This window comes from Eurosta solidaginis, chromosome 2 (genome assembly GCF_040869045.1).
Source record: "Eurosta solidaginis isolate ZX-2024a chromosome 2, ASM4086904v1, whole genome shotgun sequence".
Classification (NCBI taxonomy): domain Eukaryota; kingdom Metazoa; phylum Arthropoda; class Insecta; order Diptera; family Tephritidae; genus Eurosta; species Eurosta solidaginis.
The window spans coordinates 177,691,316-177,718,186 of record NC_090320.1 but is presented as its reverse complement, the minus strand read 5'-3'; the positions used below and the strand labels follow the sequence as shown (position 1 = coordinate 177,718,186).

The following is a 26,871-nucleotide window of genomic DNA, read 5'->3' as shown; positions in this document are numbered from 1 at the left end:
GCCTTTTGACACCTCTCCCGATATTTTTGGACGTGTATTAGCAGTCGACCCCTGTTCTAGACATTTACCCTTGCTTTTTACCTATATGAATAATATATAATTTGAGGTTTTGAATTTCAAACCGAGTTTAGATTGTTCATAATGTAATGCATAAGAGTAAAAAAATTCTAACTGTGTATTATTTCAAAGCTTTTCGACTCGATGCAAATGTGCTTTGTTACCTTGTTACCAACGAGTATTGAATCAAATAATTTAATTTGTTCAACTCACAAAAATTTTAAACGTTTCTGGAATTCTAAGTAAATGAACCCAATTATCTGATACAAAATACGCATAGGTTTGCTAAACCTTACCATATCAAGTACAAGCTTAAAAAATGGTAAACAATTCAATATATACGTATCAAATAAAAATGTGTGTTAATATAAAACGTTTAAATAGGACTCGGAAACGCTCGACGAAGAATTTCAATGCTACATGCGGGTCGCACGTTCTCTCGAAAATACATTAAAACGGCCAAAAGGTATTTTGGAAAATATGAAGATTTTCTGTACTAAACCGAATTAAATATTCAGATCGTGAATGCTGTAAGCAGTTTCTGAAGAAATGTGAACGACTAAATAGCAGCGATAATGTCATGATTAAGAAAAATACGAATGCTTTTATGAAGTACTGTCTAAAAGTTCTAAATTGGACCAGCGTACATCAGCCCCTGCAACTATATGACAAATGGGTGAATATATTTACAATATTATGCTACCGCTCTTTTAAAGATAAAGTACATATTTTAACTAATAGCGCAAATAAAGCTCGTAATCTGTTAAATAAAATGGAGGTCGGAGTTAGAAGGGGAAAATTTTCGTTCTGTTAATTAAATAATGCATACAAAAAAGTATTCAAATTTATGAAAATTTTGTTTCACGTTATCACCTCACAGAAAGATTATGGGCACATACAGTCTATGTACGGTCATTACGGACGGGCCAGTTCAAACATCACAGAGCAAGAATTGGTGTACCTTATGTGATCCATCCAAAATTGGGCCCACAATGGCACCGATAGAAAAGAGAATAGAAAAAACGGGAAAGAGAGATACGCAAAATAGAGGAAGTTGGAGGAAAGTCGGAAAAATAAAAAGAAAGGAGGAAAAGTGGTAACAAGAGATTAACAGGAAGAGTAGGCCCCACTCCGCTGGAAGAACCAGGTGGAAAAAGACTTAAATTTCCTTGGTGTGACCACTTGGCGCCGGTTGTCAGAGAGAAGAAGCGAGTGGCACGCCTTATTGGACGGCCTGTTAAGCGCCATTTAAGTAAGTGTTAAACAAACCCTGATTGAAAAATCTTAACCCTTTCAAACAATTTTTCAAAATTTTTTAATTTTTTAATTTGTGAAAGATAGCTTTTATTGTTAAGTAAAACACCATCATTTGTGATAAGAACACGCCAAGAACAGTAGGGTTCATAGTTTTGGTGTTATCGATGTTGATGGCCATTTTCCAAACACAGATTCAGTACGTTCCAGTAACAAGCGCCATTAAGGTACAAGCTCGTCTATCCCAGAACGATTTAAAATGACCACATTGAACATTCTTTACAATCCCACCACACACCCCCTAGTTCCATGACGAAAATCCTCGTCTGCTAAATATTTGTAACAGGATTCCCCTTGGGGTGAGGCTAACAATTCTGTTGCGGAAGCTGTAAGGCTATAAAGCCTTTTACTGCGCTTATTAATCCATTGAATTATTTTACAATTCCATTTAGATTATAAAAAGTAGAACTTTGAATAGGAGCACGTGAGGAGCACGACAGCAAAGTAGTCCGTTTTTTTTCAAAACGCTAGTTTGCGAACAAAGACGGAAGCGATGGGAAGAAAGCTATAGGGTTGTATTAACAAATTCATCCCGCTTTTGCGAAAAAAATTTTAAGGAAACTGATTTTATCAGCTGTCCGTCAGATCTGAGTTTAACAAACGAGCTCGGTTGTACCCAGGAGCTGTTCCCATTCCAATTGAACCGAGTGCTTCAAGCCGGGCACAATTAAGCAGAATACCATTTATGTTTCCGATTTGAAAACTCAAACAGGAGAAAATATGAAACATGGAAGTAAGGCTCGAGGAGGTAAGGTATATAATCATAAAAATCCTAACAAAAAGTAGTTCTGGAAGTGTGGAGATAATTAATGCGGAAAAGCATAAATTTTGAGCAATTAAATACAAAAATGGTTTAAACAGATACATATGTTTTACTTTTAACAAAATACTATTTTAATATAATGTCAGACAAATGTAACTCGTGTGCTTGGTTTTATCGAAATAGGTACGGTCGGCCTTTGAAGTTCTCCTTTTCTTTTCTTTGTAGTCATAAACGATATGGTCACACAAGGTGAAATGAAAACAAGTAAGGAAGGCTAACTTCGGGTGTAACCGAACATTACATACTCAGCTGAGAGCTTTTGAGACAAAATAAGGGAAAATCACCATTTAGGAAAATGAACCTAGGGTAACCCTGGAATGTGTTTGTATGACGTGGGTATCAAATGGGAGGTATTAAAGAGTATTTTAAAAGGGGGTGGGCCATAGTTCTATAGGTGGACGCCATTTCGGGATATCGCCATAAGGGTGGACCAGGGGTGACTATAGAATGTGTTTTTACGATATGGGAATCAAATGAAAGGTGCTAATGAGTATTTTAAAAGGGAGTGGGCCATAGTTCTATAGGTGGACGCCTTTTCGAGATATCGCCATAAAGGTGGACCAGGGGTGACTGGAATTTGTTTGTACGATATGGGTATCAAATGAAAGGTGTTAATGAGTATTTTTAAAGGAAGTGGGCCTTAGTTCTATAGGTGGATACCTTTTCGAGATATCGCCATAAAGGTGGACCAGGGGTGACTCTAGAATGTGTTGGTACGATATGGGTATCAAACGAAAGGTGTTAATGAGTATTTAAATGGGAGTGGGCCTTAGTTCTATAGGTGGGCGCCTTTTCGAGATATCGCCATAAAGGTGGACCAGGAGTGACTCTAGAATGTGTTTGTACGATATGGATATCAAATTAAAGGTATTAATGAGGGTTTTAAAAGGGAGTGGCCCTTAGTTGTATATGTGAAGGCGTTTTCGAGATATTGACCAAAATGTGGACCATGGTGACCCAGATCATCTGTCATCTGTCGGGTACCGCTAATTTATTTATAGTATATGTAACACCAAGAACAGTATTCCTGCCAAGATTCCAAGGGCTTTTGACTTCGCCCTGCAGAATTTTTTCATTTAATTCTACTTAATATGGAAGGTGTCACACCCATTTTTCAAAGTTTTTTCTAAAGTTATATTTTGCGTCAATAAACCAATCCAATTACAATGTTTCATCCCTTTTTCCATATCTGGTATAGAAATATTGCCTTTTTTCATTTTTCGTAATTTTCGGTATCAAAAAAGTGGGCGTGGTCATAGTCGGATTTTTTTTTATACCAAGATAAAGTGAGTTCCGATAAATACGTAAACTAAGTTTAGTAAAGTGATATCGATTTTCGCGCAAGTTATCGTGTTAAGGGCCGAGCGGAAGGACAGACGGTCGACTGTGTATAAAAACTGGGCGTGGCTTCAACCGATTTTTCCCATTTTCAAAGAAAACAGTTATCGTCATAGAATCTATACTTCTACCAAATTTCACAAGGATTGGTTAATTTTTGTCCGACTTTATGGCATTAAAAGTATTCTAGACAAATTAAATGAAAAAGGGCGGAGCCACGCCCATTTTGAAATTTTCTGTTATTTTTGTATTTCGTTGCACCATATCATTACCTGAGTTGAATGTTGACATAATTGACTTATATACTGTAAAGATATTAAATTTTTTGTTATAATTTGACTAAAAAAAATTTTTTTTTTTAAGTGGGCGTGTCCGTCATCCGATTTTGCTAATTTTTATTTAGCACACATATAGGAATAGGAGTAACGCTTTTGCCAAATTTCATGATGATATCTTCAACGGCTGTCAAATTATGGCTTGCAAAACTTTCAAATTACCTTTTTTCAAAAGTGGGCGGTGCCTCGCCCATTGTCCAAAATTTTACTAATTTTATATTCTACGTCATAGGGTCAACCCACCTACCAAGTTTCATCGCTTTATCCGTATTTGGTAATGAATTATCGCACTTTTTGGGTTTTTCGAAATTTTCCATATCGAAAAAGTGGGCGTGGTTATAGTCCGATTTCGTTCATTTTAAATAGCGATCTGAGATAAGTGCCCAGGAACCTACGTACCAAATTTCATCAAGATACTTCAAAACTTACTCAAGTTATCGTGTTTACGGACGGACGGACGGACATGGCTAAATAAATTTCTTTTTTCGCCCAGATATATAGAAGTCTATATCTATCTCGATTAATTTATGCCGTTACGGATTACCATTATGCGAACAAAGTTAGTATACTCTGTGAGCTCTGCTCAGCTGAGTATAAAAAAGTGATAAAATGCAACATACACCACATAGGGTTATTTTATTTGTTTGACATAATGTTGTTGTTGTTGTTGCACCATCCAATAGGTGTGACCAGGGACGCGACAAATTAAATGCGGTTACACTGAAATGACAGCCCTTGGTCGGGAAAAATCCCGGTACATAGAACCTTGGGAAGCGTATTTGACATAATAGTCCGTTTCAATTCACTTTGGATAAGATTAAGCGTAATAGTTAGAGTGAGGCTTAAATAAAAGTAAGAGAAACAAGAGAGAAGAGAAAAGAGACTACATTCGGGACAGGGAAATTGAGTGGTTATATTAAGGTTAAACCTGAAAGAAGCAGAGGGGAGAGAAAAAAAGATGAAAGAGAGGGTGAGTCCGATACGGATGGAAAGGGCAGGTGGATGGATTAAGAAAGTCGGAACAACGTCTGTCGGGTTTAATCATAAGGCTGGAAGTATTCCATGTTCTTCACGTTTTCAGAACTCCTTACTGATTAAACCGACGACTTTACTTATAAGCAAAAACTTGTTTTTGCTATCAGGTAAATGTATACGTTCTGATTTTTTTAAGCATCGTCATTGACCTTTTCTGCCCATTGATCCTTGGTCTAGACGCTTTGTCTACATAAATGTTTGGTTTTGGGACCGTATGCGATCAATCCCGATTTTTCACACTATTAGTTTCCCAAATACTCATACGTATCTTCATGATATTGTTTCAAATTGTCAGTTATCTCATTGACTTCATCGATTTTTTCCAAATTCCTTAGTTGTGGACAATATGATACTCCAGCCATTCCTTTCCGTTGGCCAATACCTTGCCATTTCCTCTTAGATGCCTCTGATGCAGTGAAATAATGCTATTATGTACAAAAAGGAATTGCCGACCATCGACAAAAGGAAATACAGACCGCAGGCGTTATTTTCCTGGAAGATACGTCATGTTTCAGAAAGGCAAGAATGTAGTATTTTGTATACTACTACTATTTTGTATACTAGACTAGTCAGGAAGCAACACTTTAATTTATGAAGGCGGGTATTATCAAATGCTACTACATTTTGAAATATTGACTTCACCTATCTGGCCTGTTTCATCATGAACTATACAAATCTAGGTCACGAATTTCTGCACCATCTTTCTTTGTTAGAGAAGATTAAAATATGCAAGTTGTCAAGAAAAATATTTTAATAAAACCGGCTTGTAGAGCAAGACCTCTTCCACATTTAATATTTCATGTACGACAAACAGCCCTTTGAATTTTTTTCAGTCAAAATAGATTATTACTTGGCATTAGGAATAAAAAAATTGTTTGTAATAATAACAAGTAAGGAAGGCTAAGTTCGGGTGTAACCGAACATTACATACTCAGCTGAGAGATTTGGAGACAAAATAAGGGAAAATCACCATGTGGGAAGTGAACCTAGGGTAACCCTGAAATGTGTTTGTATGACATGGGTATCAAATGGGAGGTATTAAAGAGTATTTTAAAAGGGGGTGGGCCATAGTTCTATAGGTGGACGCCATTTCGGGATATCGCCATAAGGGTGGACCAGGGGTGACTATAGAATGTGTTTTTACGATATGGGAATCAAATGAAAGGTGTTAATGATTATTTAAAAGGGAGTGATCCTTAGTTCTATAGGTGGACGCCTTTTCGCCATAAAGGTGAACCAGGGGTGACTCTAGAATGCGTTTGCACGATATAGGTATCAAATGAAAGGTGCTAATGAGTATTTTAAAAGGAAGTGGGCCTTAGTTCTATAGGTGGCCGCCTTTTCGAGATATCGTCATAACATTGGACCAGGGGTGACTCCAAAATGTGTTTGTATGATATGGGTATCAAATGAAAAGTGTTAATGAGTATTTTAGAAGGGAGTGAGCCTTAGTTCTATAGGTGGACGCCTTTTCGCCATAAAGGTGGACCAGGGGTGACTCTAGAATGTTTTCGTACGATATGGGTATCAAATGAAAGGTGTTAATGAGTATTTTAAAAGGAAGTGGCCCTTAGGTTTATATGTGAAGGCGTTTTCGAGATATCGACCAAAATGTGCACCAGGGTGACCCAGAACATCATCTGCCGGGTACCGCTAATTTATTTTTATATTTAATACCACGAACAGTATTCCGGCCAACATTCCAAGGGCTTTTGATTTCGCCCTGCAGAACTTTTTCATTTTCTTCTACTATTTCGGCCATTTTTTATACCAAGATAAAGTGAGTTCAGATAAGTACGTGAACTAAGTTTAGTAAAGATATATCCATTTTTGCTCAAGTCAACGGCCGAGCGGAAGGACAGACGGTCGACTGTGCATAAAAACTGGGCGTGGCTTCAACCGATTTCGCCCATTTTCACAGAAAACAGTTATCGTCATAGAATCTATGCCCCACCAAATTTCACAAGGATTGGTAAATTTTGATTCGACTTATGGCATTAAAAGTATTCTAGACAAACTAAATTAAAAAGGGCAGAGCCACGCCCATTGTGAAATTTTCTTTTATTTTTGTATTTTGCTGCACCATATCATTACTGGGGTTGATTGTTAGTAAAAATTGTAAATATATTAAATTTTTTGTTAAAATTTGACTTAAAAACATTTTTTTTTAAACGTAGGCGTGTTCGTTATCCGATTTTGCTAATTTTTATTTAGCACACATATAGTAATAGAATATCTTCAACGACTGCAATTACAGCTTGGAAAACTTTTAAATTACCTTCTTTTAAAAGTGGGCGGTGCCAAGCCCATTGTCCAAAATTTTACTAATTTTCTATTCTGCGTCATATGGTGAACCCACCTATCAAGTTTCATCGCTTTATCCGTCTTTGGTAATGAATTGTCGCACTTTCGGTTTTTCGAAATTTTCGATATCGAAAAAGTGGGCGTGGTTACAGTCCGATTTCGTTCATTTTAAATAGCGATCTGAGATTAGTGCGCAGGAACCTACGTACCATATTTCATCAAGATACCTCAAAATTTACTCAAGTTATTGTGTTAACGGACAGACGGACGGACGGACCTGGCTCAATAAATTTTTTGTTTCGATACTGATGATTTTGATATATGGAAGTCTATATCTATCTCGATTCCTTTATACCTGTACAACCAACCGTTATCCAATCAAAGTTAATATACTCTGTGTGCAAAGCACGCTGAGTATAAAAACTGACTCAAAATTGTATGAGTTATGAATAACAAAAAAAGGTCTGTACATTAGAATCTTCAGATAATTACTTAGACATAATTGCTTTTATAAAATTTAATTAGGAATGTATATTTTTACTCCCATTATATTAGTCTTTGATGTTGCTTTGGCCGGGGCGTGAACCCAGAATCTTCGGTGTGGTAGTCGGAGGACGCTATCATCACTCCACGGCGGTCGCGGTCGACCCTCGGCAGTGTTTGTTAAGCAGTCCGAGTGTATTTATGCCATGAAAAGCTTCTCAGTGAAAACTCATCTGCCTTGCAGATGCCTTTCGGAGTCGGCATTAAACAAATAGGTTCCGTCCTGCCAATTTATAGAAAAAACTAAAAGGAGCACGACACTAATTGGAAGAGAAGCTCGCCTTAAAGCACTTCGGAGGTCATTGCGCCTTACATTTATTTATTTACTATTTATATTCGTTTCATGTTTTTCCGCAAATATCAGTACAAAATTGGGGAATCTTGCAATCCATTTTTTCTTCGACACTTAAGACACACATCGGAACCTGATGACAATTCACCATGAGGGAAAAAACTTGCTAGGTCCAGGGATCGTGAAAATTTAAAAGATCGTCCGAACTTGAAAATGTTTTTATCGAGTTTTAACCCTAATTCGGCCGACGAGTCACCGTAGTGACTATTTAATATACTCCCCTCAAAAAAAAAACGATTTTTAATAAATTGTTTTAACTCATTTTCGGTAACATCCTAACTTAATGAATTTTAAGTAGAAAAAATACAAAAAAATGTTTTATAATTTTAGTCATAGACAACTGTAACGGGTTGAAAACTGTTATTCTTTTTCTGGCCGTCACCGGGGTGACTGCGTCGGCCGAAACGAGTTGTAAAAATCGTCGGCCGAACTAGGGTTAAGGAACTTTCCGATAACCCAGAGACCTTAATCTTTGAACGAAGCATATGCCTCTATTAGGATCTAATGTTTAACGCAAACGCGTTTTATAGATGGGACAGAGATTTAGATATTTAAAAAACCCACCGGCGGCCACCGTGGTGTGGTGGTAGCGTGGTCAGCCTACCACACCGAAGATCCTGGGCCCAGGCCTTAGGAAAATCAACATCGAAATTTTAGAAACAATTTTTTTCGATTCGAAGAAAGTTTTTCTAAGCTTAGTCGCCCCTCGGCAGTGATTTGGCAAGCACTCTGAGTGTATTTCTGCCATGAAAAGTTTCTCAGTGAAGTCATCGGCCTTACAGATGTAGTTCGGAATCAACGCACTTTGGAAGAGAAGTTCGGCCTAAAAGCACATCGGAAGTTATTCGCGCCTTACATTTATTTTTTTTTATTTTTTTGTAGAAAACCTATTTAAAACATCTTTTTGAGTAACTTGCCGTACATCAGCTAGATTCTTGACAAGAAATTAAGTAACAATTGATCTAAATTTCTGATTCACAACTAGACCCCAAGTAGCAAATAAGTACTACATAGTTCGATAGTAGGTCGATTTTCTCTAGTTCATAAACCGACCGTTTGGGATCGAGATAGATGTAGATTTCTATATATGAAAATCATCAGTATCGAAAAAAATGTGATTAAGCCATGCCCCTCCGTCTGTCCCTGTCCGTCCCTTAACACGATAACTGGACCAAGTATTGAAATATCTTCATCAAATTCGGTAAACGCGCTAATCTGGACCCAGAATAGATAGGTATCGAAAATGATCGAAATCGAACGATAAAAAAAATGTTTAAATTTGATAATTCAAAATTGAACACCGCTAAGCTAATGAAATTTGGTAGGTGTATTGGTTTAGGACACAAATCATAAATTCTAAATAATGTTTGAATATGGGCTGCGTCCACTTGTGATAAAATCAATTTTACAAATATTATTAATCATAAATCAAAAACCGTTAACAATATCATAACATTCAGCAAAGAGCTTGCCTTTACTATAAGGAATACTTCGGAGAAAAGTTATCGAAATCGGTTAAGGACCACGCCCACTTTTATTCAAAAGATTTTTAAAGAGGTCGTGGACGAATTTAATAAGCTATATCTTTCGAACAAAGAGCTTAATACAATGGTATTTTACTTTCTAAATGGAATTAAAACAAAAAGTTAGATAATACTCAAATTTTTTAAAACGGTCGTGGCACTTCCTCATTTTGTACTAAGAAATTTTCCGAGTTTCGGGAGCCATAACTCGAAGAAAAATTAATTTATCGTAAAAAGATTGGGTACACATATTTTCCTTATAGCAGGAAAAATTTCTATTAAAAATGGATGGGATCGGAACGACCGCTGCCACATTTATATAAAAGAAGTTTAAAAGGGTCATACACTAGAAAAATGAGCTATATTTTTTAGCGAAAAGTAATTTTGTATCAGTGATATTTCAGTTATCAAGTTTTATTGTAAGAGGAAATTGGGAGACATTTTTTTTTTAAACTATGATAAATTTGGAAGATAGAGCATTTAAAACACCTTATTTGCAGTAATTAAGGGAAAATGTTTGCTTATATTCTGGTATTTAGTTATTTTTCTACATGTATCATTAATATTGATATAAAGACAGAAGGTAAGTAAATTAATGCAGTGCACCGCTGCTCTTCCTGCTTTCCTTCATTCCACTCTATTCGACAGCCTTCTTTTACTGCCTCCACTCTATTCGCAGTATAACCTCAATTTAAGCTCCAAACTAAATAGGATAGGTTAGGTTGAAGAGTGTGCCCGAGGGCACACCTAGGCCAGTGACATTAGGCTCCTTGTGATATCACAAAAATACACCATTACCTTTCCTCTTCGAGCCATTCTGAGGACCTGATAAAAGCTAACAGGTCCTTGATGTCATGCTTCACCACCTGGCTTAGATTATATAGAAATGGAACACGCAGAAAGCGATGCCGTGAGCTAATGAGTGCTGGGCAGTTGCAGATGAGGTGACCCACGGTTTCCTCCTCCTCATCCTCTTTACAACTCCTGTGGAATACACGATAAGGCGCTCCTAACCTTTCTGCATGCTTGCCTATAAGACAATACCCAGTTAGTGCCCTTACAAGTGTGGAAATTGTATCTCTACTTAGATTGTACACGTGACGGGATCTTTTAGGATCCCAGTTTGGCCAGGTTTCCTTCGATGTCCGACACCCCTGTGTATGTGCTCTTTTAGCATTTGCTTGCGTGTGGCAAGGGGCATACCTAAGCGTTAGTGGTCAGGTAGAATCTGCCTGGTTATAACCTGCCTAGCGAGAGCACTTCTGCAATGCAGTTTCCCTCCATGTCCCTATGTCCAGGGACCCATGTGAGGTGTACACGGTTCTTTTGGGCCATCTCTTGAAGATATCGGATTTAGTGTTAGTTCAGAATTGAACGAGTAGGAGCCAAGAGATTCGGTGGCAGCCTTACTGTCGTCATTGTGTGTTCATATCCTAACTGCGACTTCCATGATAGCTGAAACTTCTGCCTGGAAGATGCTACAGTGGTCGGGTAGTCTGAAGGAGAGTTGGGGGTCTAGTTCCCTTGGGTAGTCTTCCCATCCAACTCTACCGTTTGGCTTAAAGCCGTCCATGTATATGGACGTGCTACCGTCAGCAGCACGGCACCTATCCGACTCCGACCAATCATCCCTACTGGGAATGTTTATCATAAAATTTGTTTCCGCAACTGTTCTGGTCGCAGAGCGACCCGTGGTGGGGGGAATAAAACTGTATTTGTTTAATATACTAGAGTCTCCTGTGATCAGGTTGTTCCAACAAGACAACTCAACAGCTAGATCCAATGAAACGATGTCAAGAATGATCTGAATAGCTTCACTAGGCGTTGTACTTAGAGCACCGCTTATACTGATTATCTAGATATGTGGACTTTACCTAACAAGTTTAGGTTTGACGCCTGGCTCAAGGACAGACGAAAGAACGTGCATTACGGGAGTCCCTGCCGTGAAGACTTACCTCCGGTGTAAAAACACAGATCAATGTCCGTTGATCTTCGGCCCAACAAGTTGGTACCAAATCGGTGAGCTGGGGTGTTCAAGTCAACCAGCCTTGGTTTGGCCGAGGAGGACTATCCATCCTCCTCTTCCATTTTCGGGTAATGGCACCCGGTTGCACGGCAACTCCACCGCGAGTTCCGTACTTGCCTCAGAGTCCCTCTTTCATTGATTTTGATATCTCGATATCTGATTAACAAGTTAACCAGATTGAGATATTGTGTTTGTCGCAATTTAGGAATGTGAACAACCTTTTCTGTCCTGCAGTGTTACAACAATGTATAAATCCATTGTTAACGACGGAGCTTGGTTTTGCTTAGATATTGCTTAAAGGGCCGCACTACGTTGACAAACAAAGTGAGCTCGGCATCCATCCATCACAATTTAAATCAAGGGATGTGACCAACCTTTTCCGCACACAGACCTGTGAGTGCCGAGTGCCCGCCTCAACAATGCCCCTCGACATCGCTTGAGGCCACACTACGTTGACAAACATTGTGTGCCATATTGTCTACTATTGGCTTCCATTTTTGCTACTAATTTCGCTCCAATTTCCACTCAATTACGCAACAATTATGCACCGATTTGCCTCCAAATAAACTCCTACCACAATTAAGGGATGTGTCCAACCTTTTCCGCTCACAGACCTGTAAGTACCGAGTACCTGCCCCAGCAACATCCTTGCATTGCAGTCCGCCACACTGCAGTGATTTGACAACGTCAAATCTGCCATATATAGGATGTGGCCATCCACACAGCGAACGCCTCCTATTCGCTTACGCAGTCTAAAGCAGCCTCAAACATCTCAAAAGACGAGATGAGCACCGGCCCACTCGTACAATTATCGATTGTTTTTCGGCTGACGATAGACATGCGTTCCTTCATCATCTTTCGTCAACTTATATGCAGCAATTTGTCACAAATTAAGGGATGTGACCAACCTATCATCTGCCCCTCAGGGTCAGTTTCTCAATGAAATTGGGACTGCCGTGGCAAGCATGAGACCGAATTCCCTTGGGTTTGCACGCCCCAAGGGAAAACAAGTCTACTCAGAGCGTGTGTCATAAGTGAACTCTATTTGAAACCACAGCCACCGCGATGCTCCCACAAGGGGGCCATCCCAGGACAGGAGGTGAGACCTGAGTACAAAGCATCGTTCGATGCAGTGCACCAGATCACACTGGCTTCTCCTGCTCCCGCGGTAGCAGTTTTTATAAAGACCTTGACTAGGGTCCCACAGGGTGATACACCCCGTCCACCCTGCTACCTTTCGAGTAAAACACCTTACTCATGGATTGGGTACCCATGGTATTATGGTCGCCTTTTACGACCGGTATACCTACCGTGGGCATATTCTAACCCCTAACCCACAGGGGGATGGCTCAAGGACAGTACGACTTTTCTATACAGCAGTTTGATCCGGACGTACGCGTTACAAATCCATCTGCAGATATTATCGGTGAGTCCCCATTTTTCGCCGTGGCTCTTTTAACCGTATGTAATTCAATGTAGGCTTTCTTTTGTCGCTTAATGACGTTTCCTTCCAGTTCAACTTTTTGTCCAGAACTACACCCAGAAATTTTGCCTTATCTGTCAGGTTAAGGCGGACACCATTCAGTTTTGTAATTAAAACGGTGGTATTTTGTATCGGTGCGGGTGCACTTTCCTTCCCTTGAGCACTTGATCAATCAGTCCCACTAGAAGTCTATTTACACCCGAATTCGTTTAAGCATGAGTGGCAGGGAAGCGTTAGGAATGAATATGTGCGTAGCACTACTCCACGCATACGGCATATAGTTTAGAGCCAGGTCAGCTACCGACAGCTTGACCAAAAAAAAGTTTAGGCTTGGTTTGGGAAAGCTGTACACAAAACACAGTCTTCAGAGATGGCGTTGCTTTCCCTGATTGTGAACTTGTGAAGTTGGGAAGGGAAGAACATTTTAAGCCCGTCTAAGGACTTAATGACGGAATTGGAGCTACTGTGAATAACGGAAGAATATATTACTGATTTTGTGCCTGGCGTGGTTCCATTTAAAAACAAAATTTTACGACAAATATATTTATTACATATAAATCGTGGCTCGACCATATGGTTGGCCTATCTCCACACCAACAGGAATAGCCGTGTTTTTTTTTTACACGCGTATACGTTTAGGATTGCGCGTAAAAAAACGCCTATCCTCGCTTAGATAATGCTTAGGAGCGGCAGTTAGGTTAGGTTGAACTGGCCGGTCCATGAGGACCTCAAATGACTGAATTAGTCCGTAGTGTTACCAGAAGTTTGTTTTAAAGACCAAACTGAAAAACCCTATCTATCAAAAACCAGGACCTATGTTATAAAATAATTACGTCCTCTTGGCAAATACTAGAAGCTTCCTAGGACTTAAGCCACTTGCTGCTTCTAGATCTGACAGTTGTATCACACCTAATAGCTGGAGTCTTAGCCTGGCAAGCGCAGGGCACGAGCACAGAACGTGCTCGATCGTTTCTTCCTCCAACCCACACTTCCGACATCTGCTTCTCTGATCAAGCCTAATTTAAAGGCATGTGACGCCAGAAGGCAGTGTCCAGTCAGAATACCAGCCATGAGTCTACAGTCCTCTCTTTTTAATGATAGAAGCAACTTTGTTAGCCTAAGGTTGTAAGACCTACACATAATCTTCAACAATTTACAGCCCGCTTCAAGGGTTACGGCCTTTTTAGCTAGTTCATCCGCTTTTTCATTCCCATTTATTCCCATATGCCCTGGGACCCAATATAGATGTATGCTTCTCCTTGTCCCGATTCTCTCCAGGGACTGCTTACACTCTAACACGCATTTAGATGCTGTGCTATGCGAGATTATTGCCTTAATTGCTGCTTGACTGTCAATATAAAAGTTAACACGGTCGCAACTTAAGCTAGTCTCTTCCAGGTTGTCTACTGCTTTGGTTACGGCTAATATTTGCGCTTGGAAAACGCTACATTAATCCGGTAGCCCGTAGGATCCGTTTATTTCCGGATCAGCACAGTATACAGCTGACTCTACTACTTCCACTACTTTGGAACCATCTGTGTACACATGTATCGCCTCTTCCGCCATTTCAGCACCCTTGCGCCAACCGTCCACCTCTATTGCGCCCTTAAGTAGTATGTTCGTCTTGTGATTGATGACGCTATACTACTATACAAGGGGCACCGAGCCTGGTTGCAGTTGTTAACGCTATGTTCTTTGCTACCAGGTCTACAGGTGGAATGTGCAGTATGGCATACAGTGCAGCCTCTATTTTTTTGAGGTAGGTTGTTTTTTGTGTGGCTTTCCACCAAATAAGAACTCCATAGTATAGAATAGGGCTTAGAATCGCTGTAAACACCCAATGAGAAAGAGGGCGATAAGCCCCACGTACACCCCTACATTCTTTTACATGTATAAAGTGCCGTTGTGACCTTCCTCATACTCTCCTCCACATTGAGCTTCCATGACAGCTTACTGTCTAGGATGATCCCTAGATATTTTGTGCGAGGTTTCTCCTGTAGAGTCCCCCTCCCAACTTAGGCCTGGTCCAATTTGGGACCTTGTACTTCTTTGTAAACAAGACCATATCCGTCTTCTCCGCGTTGGCTTTCAGACCCTTTCCACTATGACAATTGCAACGTCATCTACGTAAGCCGTAAGTTTTACGGGTCCCTCATCGAATCGCCTGAGCAGTTGGTTGATGACCAGCGTCCACGGCAGAGGTGATAGCACCCCTCCCTGCGGCGTGTCCCTGTCCACTGATTTCGTGGCCTCGTACAATCCCCATTGTGATATAATCTTCCTGCAATTTAACATGCAGCCGATCCATCTCGTTAAGGCTGCTTTAATGTAATTAAGACCATCCATAATCGCCCATTTAGAAACATTATTGAAAGCCCCGGCAATGTCTAAGAAAACACCTAGAGCATATTCCTTATATTCCAGGGCTTTCTCTATGCTTATTACCACCCTATGCAATGCGGTGTCTACCAACATGCCTTTGGTATACGCATGCTGTATTGTGGAGAGCAGCTTTTCATCCACATTGGATTTAAGTCTTAAGTACACATCTATCAGCCTCTCAAAGGTTTTGATCAGAAATGATGTTAAGCTAATGGATCTATAGTCTTTGGGATACACGTGACCGATCTTCCCGTCTTTGGTAGGAAAGCTACACGAGCAGTTCTCCACGAGTGCGGTACATGATTCAGTCTTATGCACCCATCGAATATTATTTTAAGCCATGTAGCGGCAGTAGTTAAATACCTAGCTACAGAACATGTTGTACCGAAAAGAGCAGACACAAACCTCTGGTGGCCATAGTGTATAATATATAGCTGAATCGGTTCACTGCCAACCAAAACTGCGTAAAAGATTGTATAATGCACGAGCAAAAAAGTGGATAATTTTGTATAGGCAGTGTGCGGATTTTATCCATGGTGAAATGGGATATTTCGTGTACGCGTGAGTTGTCAGTCGTCAACGACTGAATACTTTTAGGTGCCAATGACATATTTTTCCTAATACCCAAAAATTCCACATGCGGAATGAAAAATGCTCCAATTTTTTTTAACTTTTTTATGTACAAATGTTCCATACTTTTTATTAATTCTTTTTTAATTTACAAATTTCATATAAAATTTATATAATTTACATTTTTAATAAAAAATCTTAAGTAAAATTGAACACACCATTGTCACCACGGACAGAAGTCAAAATGGCTGTTTATTCGGTTTAATCAAATTAACGACTGACTCTTTAATATATATTGAAAGTTTTTGTTACATTCGTATCATAGACAAAATTAATAGTAAGAATGAATAATAAGAAAGAATGAATATATGAAGTAAAAGGTGGAGTAAATAAATGCGTTGCCAGATCAGAGCATGTTAGCGATGACAGCTCGGCCTCTCCTGACAGAAACTCGCCTCGAGTTAGGTAACGTCTGCTTCTTGGGTTTCGTCGCAATCAATTTCAGGCAAAAGCGTGCACCAAGGTTTCATTTTATCAGCTGTAGTGATCGTACTATACCGGCGCCGAGAGCGTTGCATGCCTTCGATGTCTTCGATAACGTACCGGTCGAACCTTAAAACCTTCGTCACGACGTACGGCCCCTTGTATTTTGCCTCCAGTTTCCTTGATTCGCCAGTACTAGGAGGTGGAGCTTCAATAAGGACCAGTGAACCCTCTTGATATGCGATTGGCTTGCTATAGCGTGTATCAAATCTTGCCTTCCACTTGGCTCTGGCGGACTGAATATGTTGGATAGCTTCGCTCCGTCGCCCATTCATGTGCACATGGTCGTCGTCTTGTACTGCCGCCAATAGCTTGTTGCCACTGAGGTCTCTTAACGGAAAATCATATATAAGGTCGATTGGTGCAAACTTGGTTGTGGCATTGACCTTCGTATTTAGGGACCACTGCAGCGAGCGAACCTGTGTGTCCCAATCTTTCGCTTCGTTGGTTGATGGTTTAAGATACGAGAGTATAGCTTGATTAACTCGTTCTGCTAAACCATTGGAGCGAGGAGTCCTAACGGCCACCTTGATATGTTGTATGTTATTCGTCTCGCAATAGGCCGCAAATGCTGCAGACGTGAAGGAGGAGCCCCGATCCGTGACGATTCGTTGAGGTAGCCCAAAATTCAGTGTTAGGCTATCCAATGCTTCTATGACGGCCTTGGTTTTTGTTGATATAGTCGGCACAACAGCAAATCTCATAAGGGCGTCGACAATCACCAGAACGTACTCGTAACCTCGTCGACTTTTAATGAATGGACCCCGATGATCCAAATGCAATGTTTGGAACGGCATTTCGGGAATGTCCATTCCGTAGAGCTCGCACTCCTTCTTCGGGTCTCGATGGTAGCAGCAGTCTATACATGCCTTGATGAACCCCTTCACGGAATTTCTCAATCTGGGGTACCAGAAATGTTGCAAAACTCTCCGCACCGTTCCATCTACTCCTGGATGACCCACACCGTCGTGGCACATTTTAAGCACCCGCCACCGCATGCCTTTTGGAACGACTAGCAATTGGCGACCATCGCCGACTTTACGGAAAAGTCGATTATTCCTCAAACAGTAGTCGTTAGTATCGGCTCTTCTAGCATCATTTGCGTCGCTTAGCAATATTTCCATTATTTCCTTCAACTTCAAGTCTTGGCTCTGCATAGTGGACACCCAATCAACCACTGATAATGACAATATTTTAGCCCCTATATCTTCAACTGGCTCAGGCCCCTCAACTGGCGCTCGGCTCAATGCATCAACATGTCCCATCGAGGAACCGGAACGTTGCATCATGGTATACTCATATTCTAACAGCTTAAGAAGCCAGCGTGCTACCCTCGGTACCATTGGCTTGGACGCTTTCGCAGTTGTTATCGCCTGGCAGTCAGTAATAACCGTGAACCTCTTTCCTAGTACGAACATCTTAAATCGTTCGCACGCTTCCACAACTGCGAGCACTTCTAGCTCATACGCGTGATAGTTCCTTTCTTGCGTTGTACACGCTCGACTGTAGTACGCAATCGGTTTCAGGTCGGCGCCCTCTCGTTGTAACAAAATCGCAGCTACTCCAACACTAGAAGCATCTGTGTGTAGCTCATGTTCTTTAGAAACGTCGTAGATTGTAAGCACCGGGGTTTTGACAATGAGTTTAACCAAATGTTGGAACGCCTCTTCGCACTTAGAGTCCCAATTAAAGGCCGCGTTCTTCTTCGTCAACTGGGTGAGTGGCTTGGCAATGAGCGCATAGCCGGGAACAAATTTCCGGAAAAATCCAGTTAACCCTAAAAACCTCCTAATCTCCATCGGATTCCCTGGTGTCGGATATGCCTCTATGGCAGATGCTTTAAACATTCCCGGTCTAACCCCATTTACATCTACTTGGTGCCCTAAAAATGTTACCTCCCGTTTCAAGAATGAACATTTGGATACCCTCAAAGTCAAACCTTCGTGAATTATTTTTAGAAACTCCTCCAAGTAAAATAAGTTTTCTTCCTCCGAATCGGTTGCGATGATGACCTTATCTACATAACTCACAACCACTTTACTTAAAGGTGCAACCAAACGTGACATCATTTTTTGAAAGGTGCATGGGGCATTTCGCAATCCGAATGGCATTCTATTGAACTCGTAATGTCCATTATGAGTCACAAACGCGGTTAGAGGCTTTGCTTCTTCTTCTAATTCTATTTGATAGTATCCGGACATAAGGTCTAGTGTCGTAAAGAACCTCTTACCGGACAATGTTGCGAGAACACATCTACCGTAGGCATTAACCATGGCTGCTTCTCCGTTATCGCATTTAGCTCGCGGTAATCTACACACAACCTATCTTCCCCATTTTGCTTGCGCACAAGTACAACCGGTGATGCGTAACAAGAATTCGACCTACGAATTATTCCTAATTGCAGCAATTCATCAACTATTTCCTCCACAACCCTTTGCTTTGGAATAGGGATGCTATATGGTTTTTTTGAAATCGGCCTCTGTGATGTTAGCTGAATATTCATCCTGAACCTCTTCGACCTACCCAGTTCAGGTAGCCTTTCACCAAAACAATCCGCGTACCGATTTAGTAACTCAACAAGCCCTTGCTGCGCACTGGCATTCAACTCTTCATTAGTGTCTAAACCGCATTTAGCAATCGACATTATACGGCATGTGCCACCTTCAATAATTACCTTTCCCTTCGAAAGCACATCAATTCCAACAAGAACGTCGTATGGCATTGCAGAATCAACAACAACTAATAATTCGACCACACGAATAACGTCATCCAACATAATTTTTGCTACAGCTTTCCCGTGGCAAATTAATTCACCACCAGCAAATCCGATCAATTTCTCGGTGCACTCACTAACGCTTAGCCTACATCTTGTTGCAATTGATTGCTTTACCAGAGACTTACTGCTCCCGGAATCAATGAGCGCCTTGCATTCAATTTGATTTTTGCCTATAACATTAATAATTTTACACAACTCTTTGCATGCATTACGAACGTGTATATTATTCACTGACGTTTCAGTTTCTATTTCTTCTTCGTTTCCCTCATATTCCCTACATTCATCACTCGTTATCTGGTTGATGCGATCATTTAGTTTTGATTCAGCTTTCTTTGTTGCTTTATTGCAGTTTCTTGCGATATGCCCCTTTTCTCTACAATTGTAGCAAATTTGACCACCCGTTCCCTTAAAATTCTTATTCGCATCAACCGATACGTGTGATGGCTGCAGTTGAATATTTCTATAGTTGGTTTCACTTGCTCTATTCCTATTCTCGCCAACTGTCGGTATTTGTGAGAGTGATTGTAGCAAATCCGAACACTTTGTAAACTTCATAGCGTTTAGCGTTTTACGCAAACTATCGTCACTTAGACCGTTCAAGATGTAACGAATTATCGAAGCGTCTTCGATATTGTCCCTTCTTCCTATTGCTAACATCTTATAAAAATACTCGATGAGTTTCTCACCTTTACTCATTTTCATATTCATCATTTGAATATGCGCATCTGCAGAATTTCTAACGCACGGGAAATCAGATAAAAATGCCACAACAAAATCGTTCCACTGGCGATATGCTGGCTGCGCGTCGGCCCATCGCTTTGCAACTCCTCTCAGTCGACTGAGAACAGCAAAAACAACAAAAGTGTCCTCCCATTGATACATTTCTCTCAATTGTTCCACTCTCTCAATAAATTGCGTTGATGAGTATGTGCCATCAATAGGGTTGAATTCCAGCAGAATTGCTGCTATTTCACTTGGTGTGCGAATGAATCTGTCTCTACCTATGTACCTCTCCCCTAATCGTGAATACGAGGACTGTAACCAACCGTCTGCTGCTTGCGTCGCTGCCCAAGGCTGTGTGCTTGGCATGCTTTGGCATGTAGCATATACTTGTTGCGATGGTGAAAACGGTTGCTGTACGTTCGGCATCGCACTTACACATATTGGCGATGCTGATGGCGACACGCAGACCGGTATTGCTTGTGGCCGATCTGACACTGGTAACTGTAAAGCCGCGGAATGCGATGATGAAATATTCGATACACAAAGTTTCGCATTATGATGCCAATTTGATGCAGAACAAGCTTCTCCACGGAGGAGAGCGAATGCCTTGCGACTGTACATCAGTTAGTTGTTTCACTGCGGCACATAGCGCACTAACCTGCATCTCCAATTGCGTCATTCGTAAGTCATCCCTCCTTTGCTCTTCAATTTTCTGCTGATCCGTACCTTTCGTCTGTGCAACAGATGCACTCGCTAACGATAGCGAATATGACTCTAAGATTGGCTTCACCACATTTGCGTCCGCTTCCAGTATGCGATTTATAAGTTCACTTTTTGTGCCGGTTGTTTTCAGCTGAAGCTTGGTTAATAGTTCCTTCAATTGTGCAACATTAAATGCATTTAGGTCCATCTTCACTTCTGATGTCTGTCACCACGGACAGAAGTCAAAATGGCTGTTTATTCGGTTTAATCAAATTAACGACTGACTCTTTAATATATATTGAAAGTTTTTGTTACATTCGTATCAAAGACAAAATTAATAGTAAGAATGAATAATAAGAAAGAATGAATATATGAAGTAAAAGGTGGAGTAAATAAATGCGTTGCCAGATCAGAGCATGTTAGCGATGACACCATTAAACATACAAACGTATAACTATATAAACTGAGCACGAGTTTAAATATAGTACACAAACAATCTTTTGCAGTGAAGAGGAGTGGTACAATACCAATAACAAAAACCACGCCTAGTACAAATTAATATAGCGACGAAAATGAGATAAAACTGAAATAAGCCAAGAAAGCAAATACACCACAATATCCCAATGGTTATGCGATTGTGATTTCAGCAGTTTGACCGCGGTTCGATTCCCGGTAAAACCTGTTGAAATAAATAAACATTACGAAATTGCCTGACGTTAATGGCGTGGCGGTTTTCGAAATGGTACCATCGCAATATGCCAGTAAATGTTTCCTACCTCTCAGTTTTCCCAATAAAACCAAAAAAAAATAATAATAATTGAATAGCAATTGTCATTTATCGGTGTTAAGCTCATTAATTCTTAAAAATCTTAAGTAAAATTGTTGTCGCAAAAATTGTTGTTATTTTGGTTCCATTTGCATGGTATTTCATACACTATGTTGCTTTGTTGGTGTATCTCTATTGGGCTTTTTGTTTTTGTAAAACAAGTAGCCAAAGTGCAATTTGATCTGCATGTAAGTGTTGTGTTAGGTGTGTTTATAATGTCGTGCGCTAAGTTTTCTGTGAACCTAGGAATGTACGTGACGCTGAATTATTGCTTTGTCGGGTTATTATTATCTATATTTGGTGTTTTTTGTGTTGTGTTTCCTATGCTCATTTGTTTTTGTTCAATTAAACTGTTTATTAAGTAGTCGGGGTAGTTATTAGTTTTAAGTGCCTTTTCAATTTTCCTTACGTTGGCGTCATGATACTGTTGATGGCTAATTGAGAGTACTTTATGTATAAAGTATTTTGTCGTATTTATTTTGTATTTTAAAGGCTGCGATGACAAAAAGTTTAGGATGCGCCCATAAGCAGTTGGTTTTGAATACCAATTTAATGTTATGTTGTTGTTGACTCTATATCCGCGTGTATCTAAAACCGGGATGCTATTGTTTTCTTCGTTTTCGATGCTAAATTTTATTATCGTATGAAAATTATTGAGGGTATCTAAAATAATATTCGCGTGTGCTCTTTTTATTATTGCAAAAATGTCATCCACATATTTCACTATGAATTTAATATTAATATTGCGTTGTTCTTGTATTTCCATGAAGGAGTTGGTGAGTACATCGTCCATGACTATATGGGCTATAGTTGTGGAAAGGGGGTTGTCCATGGGCATTCCATATGTTTGGAGACAGAAGTCCAGAATGTTGCGGAATTTACTTTTCGGTATTCTTGTACTTTTTGCAATTTTCGCATTATAATCTTCGAAGATAAGTTTGTAGGTATGTTAGTGAATAGGGAGACGATATAAAACGACACTAACATTTCTTCATCACATATATTTGTATTGTTTAATCTCTCTTTAAATTCTAAAGAATTCAAAGTCGAAATTAAAGTTTTGAGAATATTTCCTACATGTTTGGACAAATTATAACATGGAACATTGGTGGACGAAACAATAGAACGCAAAGGACAATCAGGCTTATGAATTTTCGGCAATCCATACAGACGTGGGGCGGTGGCTGCTGTGCTGTTCAATTGATTGTTTTTCCTCTGTAGTATGTTAGTATGATCGGCTCTTATTACTTTGTAAGTGTTCTTATCTCCTAGTAGTTTGTCCATTTTCAGTTTGTAATCCGATTTGTATAGAACGACGGTTTTGTTACCATTGTCCGCGTCTGTCACGACTATGTCTTTGTATTTTCTTAAAAAAGCCTTCGTTTTTTCTATGTTTCGAGTATGAACTTTTCCCCGGGATTATGTTTGATGTTGCGATTAAACTGCATTATTCTACTGCACAATTTGTTCCTGGCTACCTCTTTTTCATTTTCTGATTGTAATGTCTCAAAAACTTGTTCCATCTCGGCTATCGTGTGTATGGCCGAAAAATTATCCTTGGTTGTTGGTACAGTGAATTTTTTGCCTAAAGACAACAACCACTTAACATCTTCGGGAAATTCTATTTCTGTAGTATTAACAAACCATTCGCTATTGATACTGATTCCTACCTTTCGTATTTGTTCGTGCTTGAGTCTCCCAGTGTCCTCTCTTTCTACTTGCTTATCTTTTTGCTAAGGATGTTTTGTTTTGCGATGACTGTATCGAATTCATTCTTGCTGAGGGTCTTACGTATTTGTTGTTGCGCGTGGTATAATGCATCTTTGTAAGTTTTTATGTTAATATTTGTTTGTGTAATTTCGATGTTAAATATTTTTAGAAAGAAATTGTGTTTAGTTTTATCTATTTGTTGTTTCAATTTACCCAACATTTTTTCTATTATGGTTTTATTTGAATTTTTATTTTTACTTACAATAAAATGTGGTGGTTGAAATTATTTTAGAATATTTAAAACTGAACTAAACAAACAATCAACAGTATAAAAAAGAAGCAAAAGAGAGAGATACCATCTTGTGTGGTACACTTGTCATACTAAACTTAAGTTATAGACAAACTAAATATGCAGCGGCAATATTGTCACTGTTCTCTCCTAAATTTATGCACTTTTCTCTTTTTTGCAAAATTCTTAGGCTCTCCAATGTATATCTTTTTTTATTTTTACTTACAATAAAATATGGTGATTGAAATTATATTAGAAAATTTAAAACTGAACTAAACAAACAATCAACAGTATAAAAAAGAAACAAAAGAGAGAGATACCATCTTGTGTGGTACACTTGTCATACTAAACTTAAGTTATAGACAAACTAAATACGCAGCGGCAATATTGTCACTGTCCTCTCTTAAAATTATGCTCTTTTCTCTTTTTTGCAAAATTCTTAGGCTCTCCAATGTATATCTGGTTTTTGTTCTTATTTCTTTATCTATGATTTTCGCGTTATCAAAGTCGACTATATTATTGTTGTCTATTGCATGCTGTGATAATGCTGTCCTGGGCTTTTGTTTACGTATGTCGGCTTCATGCTCAGCTATTCGCGCGCCGAATCTCTTTTGGCCGTGCCCAAATAGACTTTGTCGCAAAAATTGTTGTTGTTGTAGAAGTTCACGATCCAAGTGACCCGTATTTTATTTTCTTTTCTTTTCGTCCGTACATTTGTGAATATATATTGGCATTGCCACAATGAAGTTTAAACTTCATTGCGTTGCCACCATATTACTATTGATGCTTATTGCTAATATAATACTACGTTTACATCTACCACAACTCGGCCAGCCCGACCTAATGATCGGCCTCGATCAGGCGGAGTTGCATATATGATAAACGCGCTTATCGCTAGCTGAATTGGTTAGTGTCGCTTACGCACACCCCGTCTATTTCTTTACTTTTCCATAGTTTAATGTTGCAGGCTTCAATTACCTCATCATACGGTATTTGGGTAATTTGCCCATTTTCAATATCTCTTACTACGTAACGGTCATTCGGAAGTTTCTTATTAACGCCTACTGGTGTGTCTATATTTTTTATCACTACGAAGTCTCCTTTTTCAAATTTACTCACTCTCGCGCCCTTCTGCTCATTTCGACTAAGGTTATACAATTGTAATTTGTCGATATTTTTCTCAGCCCCGCTACGCATCATTTCCAAGTCTCTCCCCCCGGGCCAGAAGTGTATTCGTAAATTTGTCTATCACTTCGGCTCTTTGGTTCACCCCAAACAAAGCCTGGCATGGGGTTATTCCTATTGATCTATTTACTGAGTTATTTAGCGCATATTCAATTTTCCCTAGTTGTTTTACCCAGTCAGCATGAAGTATAGGGTCGCAGAGTTTAGCTAGCATTCCCACTAGACTTCGATTAACTCTTTCTACTTGTCCATTCGCCTGTGGTGAATGCACTGCTACTTTTACATGAGTAATATTTTTATCTTCTAGATAGTCCTTAAATTGTGCTGATGTGAAGCAACTACCTCTATCTGTTATACATCTATGGGGTCGGCTGTAATATTCGAAGTATTTATTGAGTGCAGCCGTTACTTCCTTAGTGCTGGTTGTTAATACCGGGTACAGCTTTACATATTTTGTAAATGCATCAACTATGACTAAAATGTGTTTTCTTTTTGACTGCAAAGACGGAAGTGGTCCCAAGTGGTCTAGGTGAACTGTGTGAAACGGCTGAGGCTCTTTCGGAATGTTGTGTAATTGCCTAACGTTTTGCATATTGGGCGCTGAATATATGTATAATGCATTTTATGCAATTTTGTTTAAATTTCTTAATTTTATGTTTCATATTAGGAAACCAATAGTTTGACTTAATTTTTTGGTAACATTTCTCAATGCCTTGGTGTGCTAGTTGCTCATGGGCTGTTCTAATTATCTCATTTTCCAATTCCTTGGGGACGTAGAGTTGTCTATTATCTCCATCTTTTTTAAACACAATACAATTTTCCATTGCAAAAGTTCCTAAATTTTCATTTTCCAGCTTTTTTTTCAAACATACTATATCTGAGTCTCGAGATTGCATGACTTGTAATTGGAAATCTATATTTTTGTTATCTATAGCTGCAATTGTATTTTCACGATCTACTTCTACTCTACTAAGTGCATCGACATGCGGCATCTTTGTACCTGGTCGGTGCAATATGGTATAGTTATAATTTTCTAGTTCTAAGGCCCATCTCGCTATCCGACTGTTCACTAGTTTGCTAGTCTGTTATAATTTTAAATTTAATTCTTTCTGAATATATTTCTTTATTTCAGTCTATGGCATTTAAAGCCCTTATAGACTAGATAACAATGTTAAATTAAAATTAGATAATTATTTAATAGTATAGTACATAAGTTGAGTATAGACACAATAAAACTTACATGCGATGAAGAGATTGACCAGAACATTTCAGATATCAGTAAGTATTGTTTTAAAAGTAAACTTAGAAAGAGCAAAATCAATAGCTGAAGAATCAGAGATGCGATTAAAGTCGGTCATAGCTCTAAGCAAAGGTGCGTTTGAAGCATAGAGGGTTCGGACACAATCCGTATAGAAAATAGGTATATTACGAATAGGCCTTATAGGGATATGGAATCGGAGACTCCTGAGGAGACAAGGTGCATCAACTACACCATTAATGATGTCATAAACAAAACGTGAGCGATAGGACAGTTCTTCTGCATTCCAGGGACTCTAATTTGATAAGTGTGCACCTGGATTTATAAGATGGAATAGGTTCAGAAAAGTTTATCAAGCGCAGCGCGAACCGAACAAACGCTTTCTGCACACGTTCAAGCCTAACATTATCGCATTCATGATATGGCCTCCAAATAAAACATGCATATTCCAGCTTCGAACGAACTAGTGCAGTGAACAATAACTTGAGGGTTTAGGGATCCGTGAAGTCTGTGCAGGAACGCCTAATAAAAGCCAGAAGTGAATACGCCTTAGCAATAGTAGAATTTATATGAGTCTTGAAAGAAAATTTCGAATCGAAGACAACACCCAAGTCCTTTATCTCGTTAAGAGTTGAGAGGTGGGTACCATCAAGAGAGTAGGAAGTGGGAATGAGGCCACGTGATTTAGAAAAGTTTACAAGAAAGCATTTGCTAACATTTAGTGGCAAGTTATTGGCACGACACCAAACAGCAACGTTATCTAAATCAGAGTGC

General features: G+C 39.4%; 1 protein-coding gene across 1 annotated transcript in view; it reads left to right on the top strand.

Annotated features, from left to right (window-relative positions):
* Nucleotides 1–251: 251 nt before the first annotated feature.
* The window catches only part of LOC137240356 (uncharacterized), a 75,947-nt gene continuing 49,327 nt past the window's right edge, over nucleotides 252–26,871 (top strand). The window contains exons 1-3 of the mRNA XM_067766471.1: nucleotides 252–379; nucleotides 442–523; nucleotides 576–733. Of these exons, the coding sequence (XP_067622572.1) occupies nucleotides 377–379; nucleotides 442–523; nucleotides 576–733 (243 nt within the window). The 5' untranslated portion in view covers nucleotides 252–376. The remainder of the gene's footprint in view (nucleotides 380–441; nucleotides 524–575; nucleotides 734–26,871) is intronic.